Here is an 18,982-nt window from a genome sequence, read left to right on the forward strand (position 1 = left end):
CAACTGAAGCAGTATGCATTTCGGCGTATTCAACAGTGGGTCACGTGTTGCACATCCAGTTATCATAAGGTTACCATTCGTCTTCTTTTAAGATGAGTTGCCCTCTTTTTTTGATTTTTTCAAAGTGTCCTCAGAGGACGCACAAATTTCTTCTTTTTTGAGATTTTGTCTTCGTTTTTGAGGAGTTTGGTTACATATAGGGCCAAATTCGACCAATATACATTAAGTCAGCACTGTAGGAACGCTACGGCGGCTATTTCGGGAACTGGACCGGAAAGTGGAGCTTTTTTTCTGTCAACAACCGATTAATGTGAAAGAAAAACTGTATTTTCCGGGAGTTGAGCCTCTTTTTTTTAGGCCAGCGACCACGAAGTGGGAGAAATTATCAATACCTATTTTTATCTATAGCTACTGCTCGTTCAACTGGAAAGTAAGGGCATATTGCAGTGAAACAGCAGTGACGTAACGTTAGCAGTCTATACTCACAACTTTCCTGCAATTATATAATTAAAAGCTACAGAGGCCAAGCAAAGCAGGAGTATTTATAGATATAAATTTCAATTTTTGTCATAAATCGATTTCCTAATTTATTTTGGGGGCCAGAAGAAGGCTATCTGGGGGCCGCATTTAAATATCATCAGTAACCACGCATTTAACAGTATTATGACTCCAATAAGATAAGACGTGGGCCACAGCACATTTTCAAACCGGAAAATGGGCCACGGCCAAGAAAAGGCTGAGAACCCCTGCTCTAGCCGATTGCCCGTATAGGTCGGAGTCTAATTAATTTTGTCATGTCATGTTTGAATCGATAAAAGGGAATGCTTTGGCCGGTATATTCCAGTCAGAGAGTAAATATATCTCATGTTTACTGAATGGGACTCTGTTTGCACTTATGCTCAATTCACACAAATGAGACTAACAACAGAACGGTACACAGGTCATTGGCCAAACAGGGTCTGAGAGTCAGAGAGGCTGTGCAATATGTGTTTCAAATAGGGCAGTAGATATGAGTGCTAAGATGGAGAGTTTATTTCAAAGTCAAGGTTTACCGACAAAGGGAAACATCCCAAAAATGATGTATCTCAAATTAGGGTTCGCGTGAAAAATATATATTGGGGTCAGTCCGTGTCCTTATGAAGGCATCGTATCTGAGCTCCCGCTAAGAGATTTTTACAAAAGATACATTGCACTCAAGCTATCTTTGCGGTATCAAATACACGCGTCATTTCTTTTTAACCCTTTGCGAAATTTCTGACGCGTATTCCTTCATTACTTCAATTTCTCGACGCGATCACTGCAGAGCATTCTTCCGCTGATATTATGGATTAACTGTATCTTACGAATCACGGGGGGTTAGCTATTGTAGGCGTGCCGTAGCGACGATTAACTGACGGTGTTTTGCCAGGTAGGATATATGTGTGTGTGTGTGTGGATATTGTAGAAATATGCCCTGTATTTTCAAAGTCATCACCCCACGAACTTTACCGAGTAATCTGTGCACGTGGGCTGCGATAAAATATTGAATTGATAGTAATATATGCTAGTACCTGCATTATTAACAGGACTAATTCATGGTCATAAAAAAGGAAAAAAGGGTCTTGAAAGCCGACAAAAATATATGAATATGTCGCAAAGGGTTAAGAAGACACGACGTAATCACGATACTAGAGACATAGATGCAGTGGAGTAGTAGGCCTACAACTCGTGAACATCTCTTAGCAGTAGGGTTCCGGTAAATATCAATTTGCCTCTGATTCGAAGCGATAAAATCAATCCATAATAAAAACCATGATTTTTTTGCTTTTTATTACTATTTTTACTTAGAACAACTGAAACAACAACAGAACAACTGAAACAACAACAACAATGAGTTTGAGACGATTGAAAATCATCTAAATGAAGGTGCTGCGGCAAATCTCATCAACTGAATAATTCGAGGCTCTGAATCTTCATCTGCGTACTGGAAAATATTCATCCCAGCAGAGAAATGTTGGTGGCTAGGATTGTCCGATATCTGTTCTAGTACCAATCCGACATGTTGCGTCAAATCAGCAGCATCCGTAACGGTTGCATCTTCAGTAGCATCTTCATCATGAACATAGCTGTTGATGTCTGGAGTGGTCTCTGCCAGCAAGGCGTTGATTTTTCTCATCGCCTTTTCCACTTTGCCAGTTCCAGAGTCAGTATCCATGAAGTGATCTTTCACTCGAAGCATAACTTCAAGATTTGTTTGTGTTAGGCGATTGCGACTCTTGGTTGCAGTTGCTGCCGCAGATGACCAAAGCCTCTCACAAGACGCAGCATGTGGAACGCACGAAAGAACAGTCCTGGCGAGTTTTGAAAGTTCCGGAGAAACAACAGCTAAATCCTTCCAGAATAATGCCGGCCGTGCCGTTAAAAACGGTACCCAGATAGTGGATTCTGCATCAAAAACTCCTAAAAAAAATCAGGGTAATATCAGAAACGTGCAGTGATAGGTGTGCAGTGTGCACTGGTAGACTAACCTTCTTTACAATCATAGTCGAACCAGTGTTTGATGAGGTTAGAAGCAGTTGCCGATATTAATATTGATTCATCACTACGGTATAGTGCGATCATTTATCACCCATACCCGTTGCCCCGAAGACTACCAAACCTTACCCTAGCCCCAAACCTATGCTATCTACAATACCCCAGCCATAATTGCATGATGATACGTAACATCATAACCCTATAATTATTGACGCCATAAGCTGAGACATGTTCATGGGGAACGGGGAACACTAGCTATTGATAATCTTGTAGTTGTGGATAAGGAAGTAGGCTCAAAAAATGTTGTCTAGGACTATGTGCTAAGTATCTTTCGGTTGACGCGTTGCAGATCAGATATTACCACATCAAGCATAAGCAAGGGTTTTTAGATATGCAAAGAGAATTCGGTAGCAGTGCTGTGCCCATACCCTGTCAACGTATTACCATGCACAATGCACATACAGTATTCAAGCGATTACATGAATTGGATTCACTCATAATACAGTAACATGGTATCTTACCTGCGTATGAGTTTTCATTCTGCTTACTTGACCCATCATATCAGCACCGCAATAAATGCAAACAGCTCTTTTGCATCGCTTCGGCATTAGAGATGCGGGAATCTCCCGATATATACTCCAGATTGAGTTTCGTTTTCGCCCTCCCACCATCGCCTTGTAAACAGCAGCACCACGGACACACCGAATCCACAGCAAAGCTCAAGAACTGGCTGATCACCGTCACCGACTCGCCGCCTATTGCGAGCACTGTGTTCACGTATAGATAACTAACCTACGTAGGTTAGTTATCTATAGTTCACGCCTTGCCCTCGATTCGCTAAACCGTGACGGTACCGGTGACGAAAAACGATGTCCGGGTTGTGTCAATATACAATGGTTGTCCAAAAAATATATTCACGCGTCTTTTTAAAAATTAAAAATAAAAACCAAAAAATCATTTATATCAAAACGGTAAAATTAAAATCAAAAATCAAAGGAAAAATCATGATTTAAATCACACTGATTTAAATCAGCCTGATATTTACCAGAACCCTACTTAGCAGCGGATTTTCATCAACGAATACGGTCTGTTTCTGAGACTGCTGCCAATTTTTGCCATTACATTATGCGATGAGATCACAGACAGTTTGGTTGTTCATTTTAATGTTTTTTTTCTTCATATTTGAGGATAAGCAGTGGTGTAGCAGCCACTTGGCGGTTCTTGAATGCCTTGCAAAGCACTTTATGGCGACATGATGGACTTTTTGGAGTTACCTGTAGAAACTCTCAATTTGGGGGAATGCTGCGATGAAGTGAAACCACGTTTGATCGTAATGTAACAGTGTTCGATATTTTACAGTGGTTAGCTAAATCACCCTCATACTTTATTCGACACCTTATTGATGATTGTCTCTGACACTTTATCTTACCATTTGTGTTTTGATTGCGAGCGGTGAGAGGAGTTTCTCAAGGCTCAAAATGATAGAGTCGTATTTACGTCCCAAAATGAATGATTACCGGCTGTGAGATTCATCGACTCTGACTGTAGAAAGACTGTACTTTCACAAATTTGATTCTGAGGATTTATTGCTGATTTTGCTTCGGCGAGGGCTCGAAAAGTTCAATTTTGAGACGGCAATTGATCTTTAATTTGCCTAACAATACAATTGTTCTCCATTGTATGTCTTTTATTTTTTTGGCCGTAACGCTATGACTGTGAGGTCTCTTTCTCAGGGAATATAGAACTTCTGAGACGCGGACATTTCTTGTAATTATTTTTAGTGACAAGATTGCAGGAACATGAAGCTATTTAAAAATTTGCTGCAGTCTACAGGGCGGCATTTTCTACGAAAGCCAAGGGCGTCGACATATGCTCCTACGCCATTGACGATAAGTAGGCGGTAAATATTTCACTGTCGTAAACGGGCAAGTCTAAAAAGTTTGAGAATCACCGTTCAGCTAGATACTATCAGCATCAGGAACGTAAGTGATATACATTATGCCTCATCGTGATCATCGAATCTAAGTCAAGGGTGTCAAACATACGACCAGTGGGCTGCATTCGGCCCGCCAAATGATTTCATCCGGCCCGCGAAGTATTTCGCAAAATTGTCATATTATCCAGCACATTTGTAACAAATGTTGACATTTTTTGCTGTTAATACTTCCAATAAATGTTCCCAGAAGACCGGTTGCCCACGATCGCGGTACAAAATATTCTAATCGAAGATTTGAAAGTCAAAGCGGGGAAGGATTTGATATAAACAGCAGTTTAACGCAGGGCTTTGGTGCCGGAGCCGGAGCCCGGAGCCGGAGCCCCGGAGCCGTGCATTTTCACCGGAGCTGGAGCCGGAGCCGGAGCTCTACATAAAATTCAGCCGGAGCCGGAGCCGGAGCTGGAGCCCGTTATTTGAGGAGTAGCTCCGGCTCCGACGTATTTTATAAGATGCTATTATATATGCAACAACCACATCTGCTGATTTACCATAATTGAACAGCAGGACTGAATTCTAATGCTGTGCACAGCAAAGGCATAGAGTAAAGTGCGTTCTAGTGCAACTATGATGTTATCGACAATTGTATTCATTATGACGTCACAAGCTGGCACGGCGGCACCTATGTCTTTGTTACTACATCGGATGTTACTGACGGCTGACAGACTCTAGATTACTATAGATAACCAACCTATGGGTAGATTAGTAATCTATATTGACCAGGAATGGCCAACCTTTTCGGCTAAAGGAGCACATGCAATTGACGAACGAGTGCGCTGTCCACTAGCCGCGCCAAGCGGGTAAAATTTTCAAAGTTTATAAATAAACCAGGTCAATAATATTATTACTTGAGTATATTGCGGGTCTACTGTATACCGCCCGCTAGGCTCAGTTTGCAAGGACACGACTATTCGGGGTCTGGCCGCATCGATATTTAAGGTCTCCGATAATATGCGACAATCATTTTGTGCCTACATTTCACCGTCGACAAGCTTTATGCGAGCGCAAAAACGCGAAAAGACTTTCTCCCGTTTTGCGAATACAGTTAGACTCAATCGGGTAAATTAGGCGTTCTTTTCTTAATTTTCAGTAGGGGGTAGGGTACCAAGCAAGAAATCGTGTGACAATTAAACACGCGAAGCGTGAAGAAAAATTTCACTACTATTTCAGTTTATTGTAATGTACGACGATTTACTGAAAATGTGACTGGACCCTGGATCTGCCAATGCGTCGGAACTGATATTTTAGTCATCAATATCCCAAGTGTCGCACCCAGACTTGTAATTTTTGGTTGGCATTGCAAGTTCACAATCTGAGCAATTCATTTTCGATAATATAATAGGAAATTACCTCGCGGGCCACGCAAAACCCTCTCGTGGGCCACATTTGGCTCGCGGGTTGGCCGAACCTGATATAGACAGGCCCATTCGATAATTTCAGAGCCGGAGCCGGAGCTGGAGCCGGAACAGTGGTAATAATGCGGCTCCGGAGCTGGAGCCGGAGCTAATGTGTCATAGAAGAAAGCTCCGGAGCCGGAGCTGGAGCAGTTCAAATTTACGGCTGCTCTGAAGCCCTGGTTTAACGTGGGTCAGTCGACCCTAAGGAACATACGAACGCAGTTTTCGATCGGGGCGTTGCTCGTCTTCACCCACGCGGAGGCTCAACGGGAATTTAGTTATTGGTAGATGACGCTTCTTCACGAAGTGAGGTCATGCAACTGAGACGGCGACGCTGGTGTGAGTCCCGATGAGAGAGATTTATCTGTTCTGGGTATGTGGCGGAAAACCTGCCCAGTTCTCTGAACGTCTATGTGAAAAAATCCAACTTAGCACGGCTAGGCGGCGGGAGTGATTGATTGAAGTTGCCCTTGGGCCATTCCATATACAGACAAACGATGTTCACATCATTACCTTTTCAAATCTCCTGAAATTTGGTACACGCAGAGATGAGCTTATTTCAAACAGGCTGAACTTTATTTTATGAAAATTGGACTTTGGGGTCAAAAGTTACGTCACTTTGAAAATTGACAATTTTCTGCTCATTTCGGGTCTGCACATCTCAGGTTTTATCAATGAAATATTCAAGAAGGTGTAGCTAGATGTTGGACGACAGTTGAGATACGGCACTTGGATTTATCCGAAGCTTGTCTGATTGTCTATATTTCCAAGTGCAATTTAATACCCTGCAGGTTAGGGTCGAAGGTTAAATTGAGGGGGAAATCTAAAATCAGTCAGGCGTTACATGATTTAGACAGCGGATTGCTCAAAAACATATTAAAATATTTTGGAAAAAACGATCTTAAATGAAAGTTTGCTTCAAGTAGAATTCGTTCATAGCTGTTTGATTTTGGTTTTGAAACTGTAAAGTGATGAAATTGTAGTTTTAAGAGCACACTTCATTTGTACATGGAAATGCAGTACTAGTAGGACGTGTTCGGACATCGAGTCTGGGCCCTGGTGTGTGTGCGGGCAACATGCCTGGGGTGTGTTCGGACTGTGTGCCATTCGGACATCGTATCTGGGGTGAGTTCGGACTGTTTTGCCCCTCGGACATCGTGTCTCGAGGTGTTCGGTCATCATGCCTGCGGTGTGTTCGGATTGTATTGTGACTCGGACATCGTGTCTGGGATATGTTTGTGCTGTGCCAGACATGCCTCAGACCTGATATCTGCGCACTATTTTTATCCGGACATGCTTCGGTGCTGGTACCTGCGCACTAAATACCTCCAGGCATGGTCCGGACCGAATATCTGCACGCTTAATCGGCGAAAGACATGCGTCAGACGTGATACCTGCGTCCTAAACGACGCATGACCTATATCATATGTCTGCGGATTTTGCTGATATCTGCGATAGCTGAGTATATCCACAGTAGTGATAGCTGAGTATATCCACAGCTATCACTACTGTGGATATGCCCAGCTCTCACAGATACCACTACTGTGGATGTGGAATTGTGGATATACTCAGCTATCGCCACAGTGGATATACTCAGCTATCACAGATATCACCAAAAACCGAAAACATAGAGGTCATATATAGGTCACATGTCATTTAGGACGCGGATATCACGTCTGAAGCATGTATGTGTCCATTAAGCGCGCAGATATCCAGTCCGGACCATGCCTGGGGGAATTTAGTGCGCAGGTATCAGCACCGGAGCAAGTCCGAATAAAAATAGTGCGCAGATATCAGGTCTGAGGCATGTCTGGCGCAGCACAAACATATTCCAGACACGATGTCCGAGTGAAAACACAGTCCTAACACCCCAGACATGATGTACGAACACGCACTAAACACGATGTCCAAATGGCAACACATTCCGAACACACCTTAGGCATGATGTCCGAGTTGCAAAACTGTCCGAGCGCACCCCAGACACAATGTCCGAGTTGCAAAACTGTCCGAACGCACCCCAGACACAATGTCCGAGTTGCAAAACTGTCCGAACGCACCCCAGACACAATGTCCGAGTTGCAAAACTGTCCGAACGCACCCCAGACACAATGTCCGAGGGGCAAAACAGTCCAAACTCACTTCAGACACGATGTCTGAATGGCAACACATTCCAGACACACTCCGGGCATGATGTCCGAACACCCTTTGACACGATGTCGAAGTGACAATACAATCCGAACACACCCCAGGCATGATGTCCGAACATCCCCAGACATGATGTCCGAGTGGCAGCACAGTCCGAACACCCCAGACATGATGTCCGAACACGCCCTAGACACGATTTTCGAATGGCAACACATTACGAACACAGCCTAGGCACGATATCCTAGTTGCAAAACTGTCCAAACGCACCCAAGACATGATGTCCCGAACACACCCCAGACACGATGTCCGAGGGGCAAAACAGTCCGAACTCACCCCAGATACGATGTCCGAATGGCAACGCAGTCCGAACACACCCCAGACATGGTGCCCGCACACACCTCAGACTCGATCTCCAAACACGCCCTACTAGTACTGCATTTCCATGTACAAATGAAGTGTGCTCTTAAAACTGCAATTTCATCACTTTACAGTTTCAAAACCAAAATCAAACAGCTATGAACGAATTCTACTTGAAGCAAACTTTCATTTAAGATCGTTTTTTCCAAAATATTTTAATATGTTTTTGAGCAATCCGCTGTCTAAATCATGTAACGCCTGACTGATTTTAGATTTCCCCCTCAATTTAACCTTTGACCCTAGCCTGCAGGGTATTAAATTTCACTTGGAAATATAGACAATCAGACAAGCTTCGGATAAATCCAAGTGCCGTATGTCAACTGTCGTCCAACATCTAGCTACACCTTCTTGAATATTTCATTGATAAAACCTGAGATGTGCAGACCCGAAATGGGCAGAAAATTGTCAATTTTCAAAGTGACGTAACTTTTGACCCCAAAGTCCAATTTTCATAAAATAAAGTTCATCCTGTTTGAAATAAGCTCATCTCTGCGTGTACCAAATTTCAGGAGATTTCAAGAGGTAGTGATGTGAACATCGTTTGTCTGTGTATGGAATGGCCCCCTTGGGTTCAAAACAGCTGGTGAACTCAGGGCCCCATTATAACCCCCTGACTACGCTGTTGTGGTTTCACTCTAGATGCCACTATTGGAAAAAGTCGGTAACATTGACACCCAATTTCGAAAAAGCGAAAGGTGCACACTGAGTTCAGTTTTTTTGGGGGGGGGAAAAATGGACCAAATGTAGTTATTCAGAGAAGCATTGAAAACAGCAAAGCAGAAACGTTATATGCAGTTCACATGGAAAATATATTAGTTATACATATACATAAATAAACTATCCACAGTCGCAACGCTGTGTCCCTTCCGACCCAATAGGTCTTCATGAAGCCATGCACCAGGTATACACAATTTGTGATGCTGTTGTCGCATCGTAGAAAACTAACGAGGAATATAAGTTATATTAGACATTGATTGAATATTTAGCGATGGTGAAAGGGAGATAGCTCATTGTGTAGTACAAGACTCGGTACAGTATCTCTCAATGAATAATCTGATGCTACTACCTGCGAATATAAGCGATATATTATAACCCACTGAACGTCGAAAGCCTAATAAATTCAAGTTTTGCTCGCTTCTTTGGCCCATGTTTTCTTTTGCTGAACATGATCCGAGCTGCGTCACTGCACAAATTACCGTGGTTTCGTGATATTTCAGGTTGGTGGGTTTTCTATTACACTGCATTATATTTCCAACAATGGAGAAAATTTGTGCAATCGGTATCTGTTATTCTAGATATTTTTCAATCAGCGTTTTAGCCAAGGCACAAGGTTCCGAGTAACACGCAAATTCCACGTCTATAGTCGTGTCAAGTCGAGTATTTTTCAATTCACCACCGAGTCAAGTCCGAGTTCAAGTCAGGGAGCAATAGATCGAGTTCGTTGTTAAGATCAAGACGTCTTCGATAAACTTATGTGGGAGTCTGGGTGATATAGAAGTCCTCACATTCATAATACAACCATTTTCCTCACTCTCAACTAGGGCTGCATGTAAAATAAACATCAACCTATATTTCCATTGTCATGTCAATTCAATCTAACGTGTCGTCTTTTTAGAGGATTTTTACTCGTTTTTTACTTTTTTGAAAGTGTCCTCGGAGGACGCTCATTTGTCCTCTATTTGAGATTTTGTCCTCTTTTGTGAGAATTTTGGTCAAATTTACTGCCAAATTATTATTATCATATATATACTTATTCAGTATAAAACTGGTAAATACATACATAATCTGCGGAGCAAACTGCCCCGAAAGCGAAATGGCGAGATTGAAGTAAAGTGCAAGTGCAAGTCCGACTGTCATTCATATACAATACATAAGGAGGTATGATTACACAATTGCGGTAGATGAAGAATTGGAAAGGTTTGCCGCTGCAGAGCAGAGATGACAGAAAATATATAATCGTAAATACTGAAATTATGGTGTGATTCATGCGCACAAGTGTAATTTTCCGAAGGTCTTCTGACGAATATGCACACTTGTACAGTGCCCAATAACGTGATCGTTTGGATCATATCGAACCGAGCGTTATCCGAAATCTGTTGGATATGTCTCATGAGTTTTTTGCATACGACCAGGGCATGGTCTGGAACGAAATTTTGGTATGGAATATGGAAGAGTGCAAGTATGGTATGGTATGGAGATTTCCCAAGTATGGTGGAACTTTTTCTTCATACTTCAATACTTTTCCATACTTAGCCAGTGTTCCCAGAACTATGAGAATAATCTTACTTTGGATCCGTCAAATTGATTGCATACCACAAAAAAATCGTTCACTATCTATGTTCATATCTCAAATTGTGATTCATGACTCATCCATCCCGGTAGACATCTATTTTAAGAAAACACTATTGCGCAACGCGCAAATAAATGAAAATAATATTAATGAAAATTATTCCAATCTAAATATCATCAAAATGAATGATATTCGACCGCTGTCGCGTTACAAATTTCATTTCGCTTATCGTAACTTTAGCTGCGTAAACAACCAAAGGAGATATAAAATCTTAGACTCTGAGAATGTAGTCGTTAAATGAATATTTTTATCAATTTGCTAAACTTAGATAGAATTTTCTGCGCTTTTGCGAGGATGATCATCACGCAATATCATTGTAATTCAAAAATATGTAGCTTGTCTTGGAGCGACGTTACGATAGGCCGGCGTACAACACGCATTGTAACTTCATGGTGTTGGCAAATGAGTGTGACCCACAGATTGGCGGCGAAAATGGACATTTAATCAGCTGTCGCAAAATGATGTAGAGTTATATTCTTAGCTAAAATATATTTTATTGCAGGTGTTTCCAACCGCTGGGGAATTCTCCAATTGTGGGGAATTTGGGACTTTGTGGTTGGAAATAGACTCACTTGAAAAGAAAATTATTTAGACTAGTAACCTCGTTTATTGTACATCTGTATGAAATGCCGATCGTATCTGTAATATTTCTCAGCTTATTTTCAATTCAGGAATAATGCGTAATATCAGCGCCTCCAATTAGCGCGAATCGATTGGACTGCGGCACGCGATCTCCCTCATATAGGTTGTTATTCATTGTATTCGAAATGGTGTGATTGAAATCACCTGATTCGTTATAATAATAGCTCATATGTATATGAATATGTTTTCACGGGAGATCGTGGAATCGCTAATTGACAGCATAGCCGTACTCGTTGCTGATGAAATGACATATTACTTACTGTTCGAGTTATAGTAGCGTACAAAAGTGTAGCTTATTATGATGGCTTATTTATCTACCATGCGCATATGTTCGTCAGCACGAGGAAGTTTATCCGACGCATGCATTATATTCGGCATTTACACATGTAAATTGATGTTACCTTGATACACTTGGAAAAGTTTCAAACCCTTCGTTAGGGTTGTTCAGAATTGACCGACTTTCAAAAAGTCCAGGTTTTCAGTCCGATTCCCGTGCCTTATACCTTAAAAACATATTCTGGCTACTTTTTTTTGTAACTCGTCCCCTGCATCCGTGTGCACAGGGTTGTCCAAAATTTGAAAAATTTCGAAAATGCTGCGTTGTAATGTCTTATTCTATAGATTATTGATTAAAAACATCAACAAGCCTGAAAGAAGCTCTCAGGAACGTCGTTAAGATTTCTTACAAAGCGTTTGAAAGTAGCCGTCTGCATGTGGGCGGGGAATCGATGAAGTGGGCGGGCAATCACGAACCTAGAATTTTGATTGGTTGGAACCTGTAATAATAAGCTACTGATTGGCTGAAATACTGATTTTGTGATCATTGCTGGTCACGATTTCGTTCTACTCTGTTGTGTTGGTTTGCAGCCATTTCTGTTCGTGGCATTGGCGATATGGTAAATTGACGTTGTTAATGCTGCCATCGACAACAGCATAACGATCCAGTAATATATTTTCTACCTGAACACTGTGTATAACAGTTTTGTTACTTCTTGCACAGGAGCTTGGCCAATTAAGATAAGAATGAACTAGATGCATGCATCGTGCTACCTTCGAGCCTTCTAAAACATACCAGTTGACAACGACTGTAACTCATAAATTGCAAACCAGTAGTCAATTTCTCCTTATGGCTTGTTATGGTAAGTCGACGTCTCTCTCTAAAACGAACGCATATTACACTTTTTATTCAAGATTTAACAAAGGCAAAAATGCTATTTACAAAAGGCATCATTAAAAAGTATATCGCAGAGTCAGTGTTGCAGATCACTGGCCTTTGATAAGAGTAGACTTCCTGCTGTCTCCAAAAATCTTCCTATGCTGTTCCACAGCTTGAAGCAAACTGTCTCTTTGCTGTTCATTGTCAGTCAAGATTGCAGCATAGTCTGTGCTTAGCTTGACACCTCTTTCTGCGGCACCATTAACGACTTTGACAGAACTAACGTAGCAATTCATTTTATTGAATGAATCTGAAAAGTGCCAATCATCAACCGGTTGACGCAGCCAATCCCCAGAGCATTCAAAAACTTCAAATATGTGCCACGACTGGGGCCCAATAAGGTCAGACAACGTACTGTCCTTGTTGATCTGTATAGTTGCATTCAATGAGGGTGGGCCCCTTCTGAAACTGGAAGTTCGCTCTACTTGCAGGAGCGCCTTTGCCATATTTTCCCGGGTTTCCTTGCTTTCCGTCGGTGAAAACAAGGCGTATACAGCGGTTTCCTCAACAATATACCAGTCGTGCTTCAAAAGCTTTCGTGAAGCAGCTGTGGAAACTTGCTCATCATATTCCTTATAACTCAACATGTGCTGAACGAATCTCAAGTCATTACCAGCTGCATCACGACCAATGCTTGAATCCACCCACGCAGGGATATAAAAGAGAACCAAAAATAAATTGAAGCGGCGCAGCAGTTCAACTTCTTCAGATTTGTAATCTAATTGGTCGGCCCACATGAACATCTTTTGAGCATACAGAATTGTACCCATCCATCTCGCATGGTGTGCTGCACCAGGTTTGTGATGACGTATATCTTCATCTGCACCTAGAAGAGCAAGAGCATTAGTCACACATTGCTTGTAGTCATCCCGTGTGAAAAAATCTTTTCTGTTCAACAGTAGCTTGAACTTATCAACTATCATTGCAGCTCGTTCAGCAAAACATAGAGGAATAGTCAGAGTCTTGAATTGCTGTTCCCTGTCAAGACTGCTCCAGTGCTCCAGTTCCTTTTAAGGTGGGCAAACCATGCATTCTCTGGTCCAGTTGTGGCCTTTCCAAATAAAGATTTCCAAACGTCTTTCACTACCAGCTCATACACATGGTGCCGACATGCATGGTAGAACACCTTCCTTCCTAGAAGGTCTTCAAGAATCTTTGCTGCACCCTTCTTCCAGCCGCTGTTGCTTGCTGTAGTGTCAAAAACCAAAGCTGTTACAGCATCTTTTATATTCCAACTTTCAATTATGTTGAAAGTGGTTTCTGCTTGCGTCTGACCTGCAGCATTTTGCATCTTTTGAATGCCAAGTAGTTTTCCTTCTGAGTATTGAGGATGACAAGATAGGACAATTGACAGAGCCTCATACCGATTTCCTAATCTATCCTCTGTGAGCTTTCCATCCCAATGAATAGCAACATGTTGAGGTTTATTTTCTGCAAATTTTTCTGAAATATCCTTGGAAATTTCAAGACGATTTGTTTCCCTGGCTCTCTTTGTCAAAGATCTTGACAGAGAGAACATTGCTATGTCACCGCCACAAGCCGTAATAAATGCTCCGATCAGCATTGTTGCCTTGTTGTCTGTTAGTTGCAATCGATCCAGAGCTTGGGACACATGGGTATTATTCATAATATTTTTAGGTGCCATCAGCTTAATGGCTGTCGAGGTGCCAAGACCAACATCAGCATCATAATCAGAACTTGAACTCAAACTATCACCCTCTTTTGAAGATGAAGAAGGTGCTAAAACAACATAGTCATCACTTGAGTCATGTTGAATGTTTTTAACAGTTCTATCCGCCATGGTTGCTGTTTTCTTTTCGATGTCTTTAGCGAGAATCTTGTCTCTTCCAACATTATGCATTTGCGAGATTGCTGTTAATCTTCATAGAATGCAATGTCTTCGAGCTTTCTATCATGTGATAGATAAATGTCATTTTGTATTATTGCTATCGCATCTGTACTTCCAATATCCCACAACTTGTCCAAATCTTCCGTGAATTTTTTCCTCTTACCCTTGGGATCACTTTCCCGTTTCATGGTCGCCTTCAGAAAAATATATTTTTTGTTCAGTTTTTCAAGTAATTTCACCGCATTTCCTTCAAGTATTGTGGCAATTCTCGCCATTTGCCACACTGTCATGACATCATGAACCACCACATTACATAGCTCACGAGTAGGGGTTGACTGAGGGCAATGGTCTTTCAGATGCAGAAAGTAACTCATTACTTCTCGCAAGGTTGGTAATCTCGAGCCACAGATGTAATCGCAAGCATATCCGACCAAGTAATGCTCAGATCGAGATCTTGTTCTTCTCTGTGGCAAGTGCACAGTCTTCCGCCGTTTTGCCTCTGCCATGACAGTAATATTTTTGCCTTCTATCATAAATTACAGCTACGCCTAAAACATTTAAGTAACAAGTGTTACATTACGACTATTAACTCACCAACCCACAATGCCCTTGTACATAACCACAACCACTACTAACAAAATCGACCTCTTCAGAACAGAAAATGCTGCTGCAACTAAAACATTGAGCAAGGAACAAGTGTTGCATTACAACTATTGATGCATCAACCCACAATGCGCTTTACAAATTTCCGTCTCTACTAACAGACTCGGCCTCCGCAAAACAGAAACTACTGCTACAACTGATACATTCGAAGAACCACTGTTACATTACTACTATTGACTCATCAAACCACAACACGCTTTTACAGTATTACAGCCGTCACCAACAGACTCAGCAGCAGCAAAACCTACTCCTTCTGTCAAACACGGTGAAGCACCCAAATCAGAGCTGACAGCCGCCGTCATCATTGAAGCATAACCGATTACCCAATCAAGAATCGTGGTTTCGTCATTGCCCGCCTAGTTGCAATTTCGCCGTCGGTGGCCCGCCCACTCTTTGGCAGCTACTTTCAAACGCTTTGTAAGAAATCTTAACGACGTTCCTGAGAGCTTCTTTCAGGCTTGTTGATGTTTTTAATCAATAATCTATAGAATAAGACATTACAACGCAGCATTTTCGAAATTTTTCAAATTTTGGACAACCCTAATGTTTATATCAGTCAAATAACTATATCTAGGTATGTTATTTACATAGTGATAATAACAAGTAACGCACGTAGATATTTGCACAGTAACTTGAAGGTATCGACCGACAATTAAATTTTTATCGATTCAAATACGACATTACAAACAACAGACAGTGATTGTTACCCGATACAAATGCGCGAAAATTACTAATTCGATACTAATGCGATACTAATGCGATACTAATGCGCGAAAATTTTGCAATCATAAATCTACCACAATATACTTTACATAAATCACTATATATCACTGGTGCACAAACCAACTGTACATCAACAATCAACATAGTAGTTTTGAAAGAATAAAATCATCAAAATACGGACGTGTTGGAGTTTTGAGTGTGTGCTGCCTTGACCTCCGCGGGACCCCGGAGGCTGGCTCACTAGACCCCTAGTGTCCAAAGGAACCAGTGTTCCATGGAACACTGCGGACCACTGCATTACAGTAATTCAGTTTTGAGCTATAAGCGCTATCGGTGAAACATTACAGTTTTGAAATGATAAAATCAATAGCCGTGGTAGCCTTGAAACCTCGCTTGGCCATGACATCTATTTCAACACAAGTAGCACAAGGCTATGCAAGGGGAAGCGAGTGGCGCAGTTGGTTAAACACTGCTGTCACGACACCAATGGTTGGTGGTTCGAGTCACGACTCTGCCATGTTTCTATGTGTCGGAGGTTTATCTGGGCTTCTCATCGCCGATCTCGCTGTATATACAGCGCCTTGAAAAGCCCAGAAGAAGAGAGAGCCGAACTCTGGAAAGATGGCAGCTAATGACCAGAAAGACGAAGCAAGAACGCTAAAGACATTGTGTTAATGCAATTCATGTGCTAGGCGCAATTCATGTGCGATAAGCGCCAATGATGTAATAAAACAAACAAACAAGGCTATGCACGTGACCATGATCATGGAAACGACATTTCGGTGAAGTAGTAATTAACCGGCAGTATTGTTACATTATGCCATGAAATTGTCGTGTGACCACACTCTCATCAGTGGCGAACGTCAATAATGGGGCGAATCAAGTGCGGAATTTAGGAAATATTTGTCCATGTACGTAACAATGACAGAAGAAAAAAAAAACATGTATTCAGGTATAGACAGAGTGGCATAGAACAAACGTACACTAGTGGATATTCGGTTATTAATAAACTAGAACATTAGTAAAATATTCCGAAAGTACCAAGGCGTTCTTTCTGGAAATGGAGAACCAGTCACAATATTTTCTCTAGTGTTTGTTATTATTACGTCAAACAGAAGAAGTATTTCCTAAACTTCGAATTTGATTGACACATTTACGTTCTGACATTCGCTACTGGTAAAATTCAGTCGAAAAGTTTTAGCGAACTAACTAACAATATAAACATACGGTATTGTGTCGTTAATATAATATTATTTTAATAACATACTTGATTACTATGTCGATATACAGAAAACTACACTAGGCTTTCACACGATCATACCATGCGACCACAATACTGCATACGTCAGAATAGTTCCATTGAAGAGTTGGTCCAAATGGTTTGCATTACTTGCAGTCAATAAAACTCAAGGTTTCGAGTAATTGTGGCGTCGCAAAAAACTGATGAAGGTCACGTGGCAGCCACTGCTCATCACGATGCTCCCATAACGATCTGTGTAGCAAGCAAAGCATCCACGGGTATACTTTGGAGCACACATTTAATATATCACTATCGGAACTGAAGAATTTCACTGGCCTATCGTTGTAGTGGCCGTGAGTCTTTCTGATGAAATGAAGAAAGGAAGTCATCTCCGATTCTTTATAACTCTTCTCTTTTAGGACACTGACTTCAAGATGTTGGGAAATCGTCTTTAGAGGCTTCTTTTTTCTGGAAGTGTTGCAATGCTTGGTTAGAATCACTCTCAACTTCTCTTTCCAATTTATAAAATTTGAATGGTTCATATCTTCACCAGCACCGTCAGAAGCACGATCAATTTTCGTCATATCTTTACATGCGCTGTCAAACGTATCAGCGATTTTCTTCATGACTTCCATCTCTTTCCTATCTTTCCGATCATCGTTTGGTTTGCGGGATATCGAACTCTCTCCTTTACTATCGTCCCTCATTGGATGTCCGGTAACGCATTTATCTTTTCCGTTGGTTCGCCCTTTTTGTGTTTTATACCTATCTAGGTAGCTGTCCATGCGAGCGATAAATGACATCGTTTTGTGTTCATCCCAAAAATATGGATGTTTCAAGACTTCTACAGTGTCTGGCTCATCAAAATACATGTGCAGGATTAGGTACGCGCCTAAGTATGTGCAATAATCTCCAGGTACCAACTGTTTCGTCGCTAAATCTTCGAGTAGCTTCAACCATGCTTGTGATATGCCTCCCAATTCAGGGACTGGACTATCGATTTTGGATATCAGTCGTGTGTCACATTTCGAATTCATTTTCATACATTTGTAAAACATTAAAGCGGTATCCTGCAGATCTTTCTTAATTTTCATTTTCTTTTCGTTTTGTTCAACTTGGCTCATTTCGTCATATTCGACTATCTTAAGTTGTTTTCCATCGCGCCAAATAAGAACGTTTTCTAGTTTCATGTCCCCATGTACTATGTTCTGATTATGCATATCCATCAAACCTAGAAGAAGTTGTTTGAAGCAGATATCAATGCTGTCACCTGTGAGAGAATAATATTTCTTTTCAATGAATGCATCCAGCGTGCCGAGTGCGCACCCACCCTCCATTGCTATCCAGGTATTTTTGTCTTTCTTGATTTTGGTGGATGCAAGATACTTCGTGGTGTATTGTCCTCCAGCTAGTATGGCCAACTTAATTTGCTTGCTTATCTCTTTTCTGGTCTTCGTTTTGTCAAAACATTTTACCGCAATCCTTGTATGCTTGTCGATACCTCCTTCGCTGCCGTATAAGAATCCAAAATACACCGGCGTCTTCCTGGTTGATCCCCAAATCATGTTTTTCCCCATAGGCTTTAACGTTTTTCGATTCATATTTCTCATCCTAAAAAGATCTATCACAAGATCGACAGTCGTGATACCCTGCGCCTTGTAAATACCAACAAAGCCATGCTTAGTGCGGGTATTTCCCTGTTTCCGATTGATTATCGGAAATAACGGCAAAGCTCTTACATTTGCGAAATCCCGGGAATTCGTAAACGTGTAAGAGGTTTTATCAGGGGATACGATTATCTCCTGATCGTAAGCGCGATGTCCGTCATCGTCG

At 41.5% G+C, this 18,982-nt stretch overlaps 1 protein-coding gene across 1 annotated transcript; it reads right to left on the minus strand.

Annotated features, from left to right (window-relative positions):
- Positions 1–1,789: 1,789 nt before the first annotated feature.
- On the minus strand, positions 1,790–2,601 carry LOC145435386 (uncharacterized). Its single transcript, XM_080312660.1, has 2 exons — positions 2,508–2,601; positions 1,790–2,439 (listed from the first exon to the last, which is right to left on the minus strand). The coding sequence occupies exons 1-2, from the start codon at positions 2,599–2,601 to the stop codon at positions 1,892–1,894; spliced, it is 642 nt and encodes a 213-aa protein (XP_080168786.1). The 3' UTR covers positions 1,790–1,891.
- Positions 2,602–18,982: the final 16,381 nt, after the last annotated feature.

This window comes from Botryllus schlosseri, chromosome 3 (assembly GCF_051294905.1).
Source record: "Botryllus schlosseri isolate E-star chromosome 3, Bs_hap1, whole genome shotgun sequence".
NCBI lineage: Eukaryota > Metazoa > Chordata > Ascidiacea > Stolidobranchia > Styelidae > Botryllus > Botryllus schlosseri.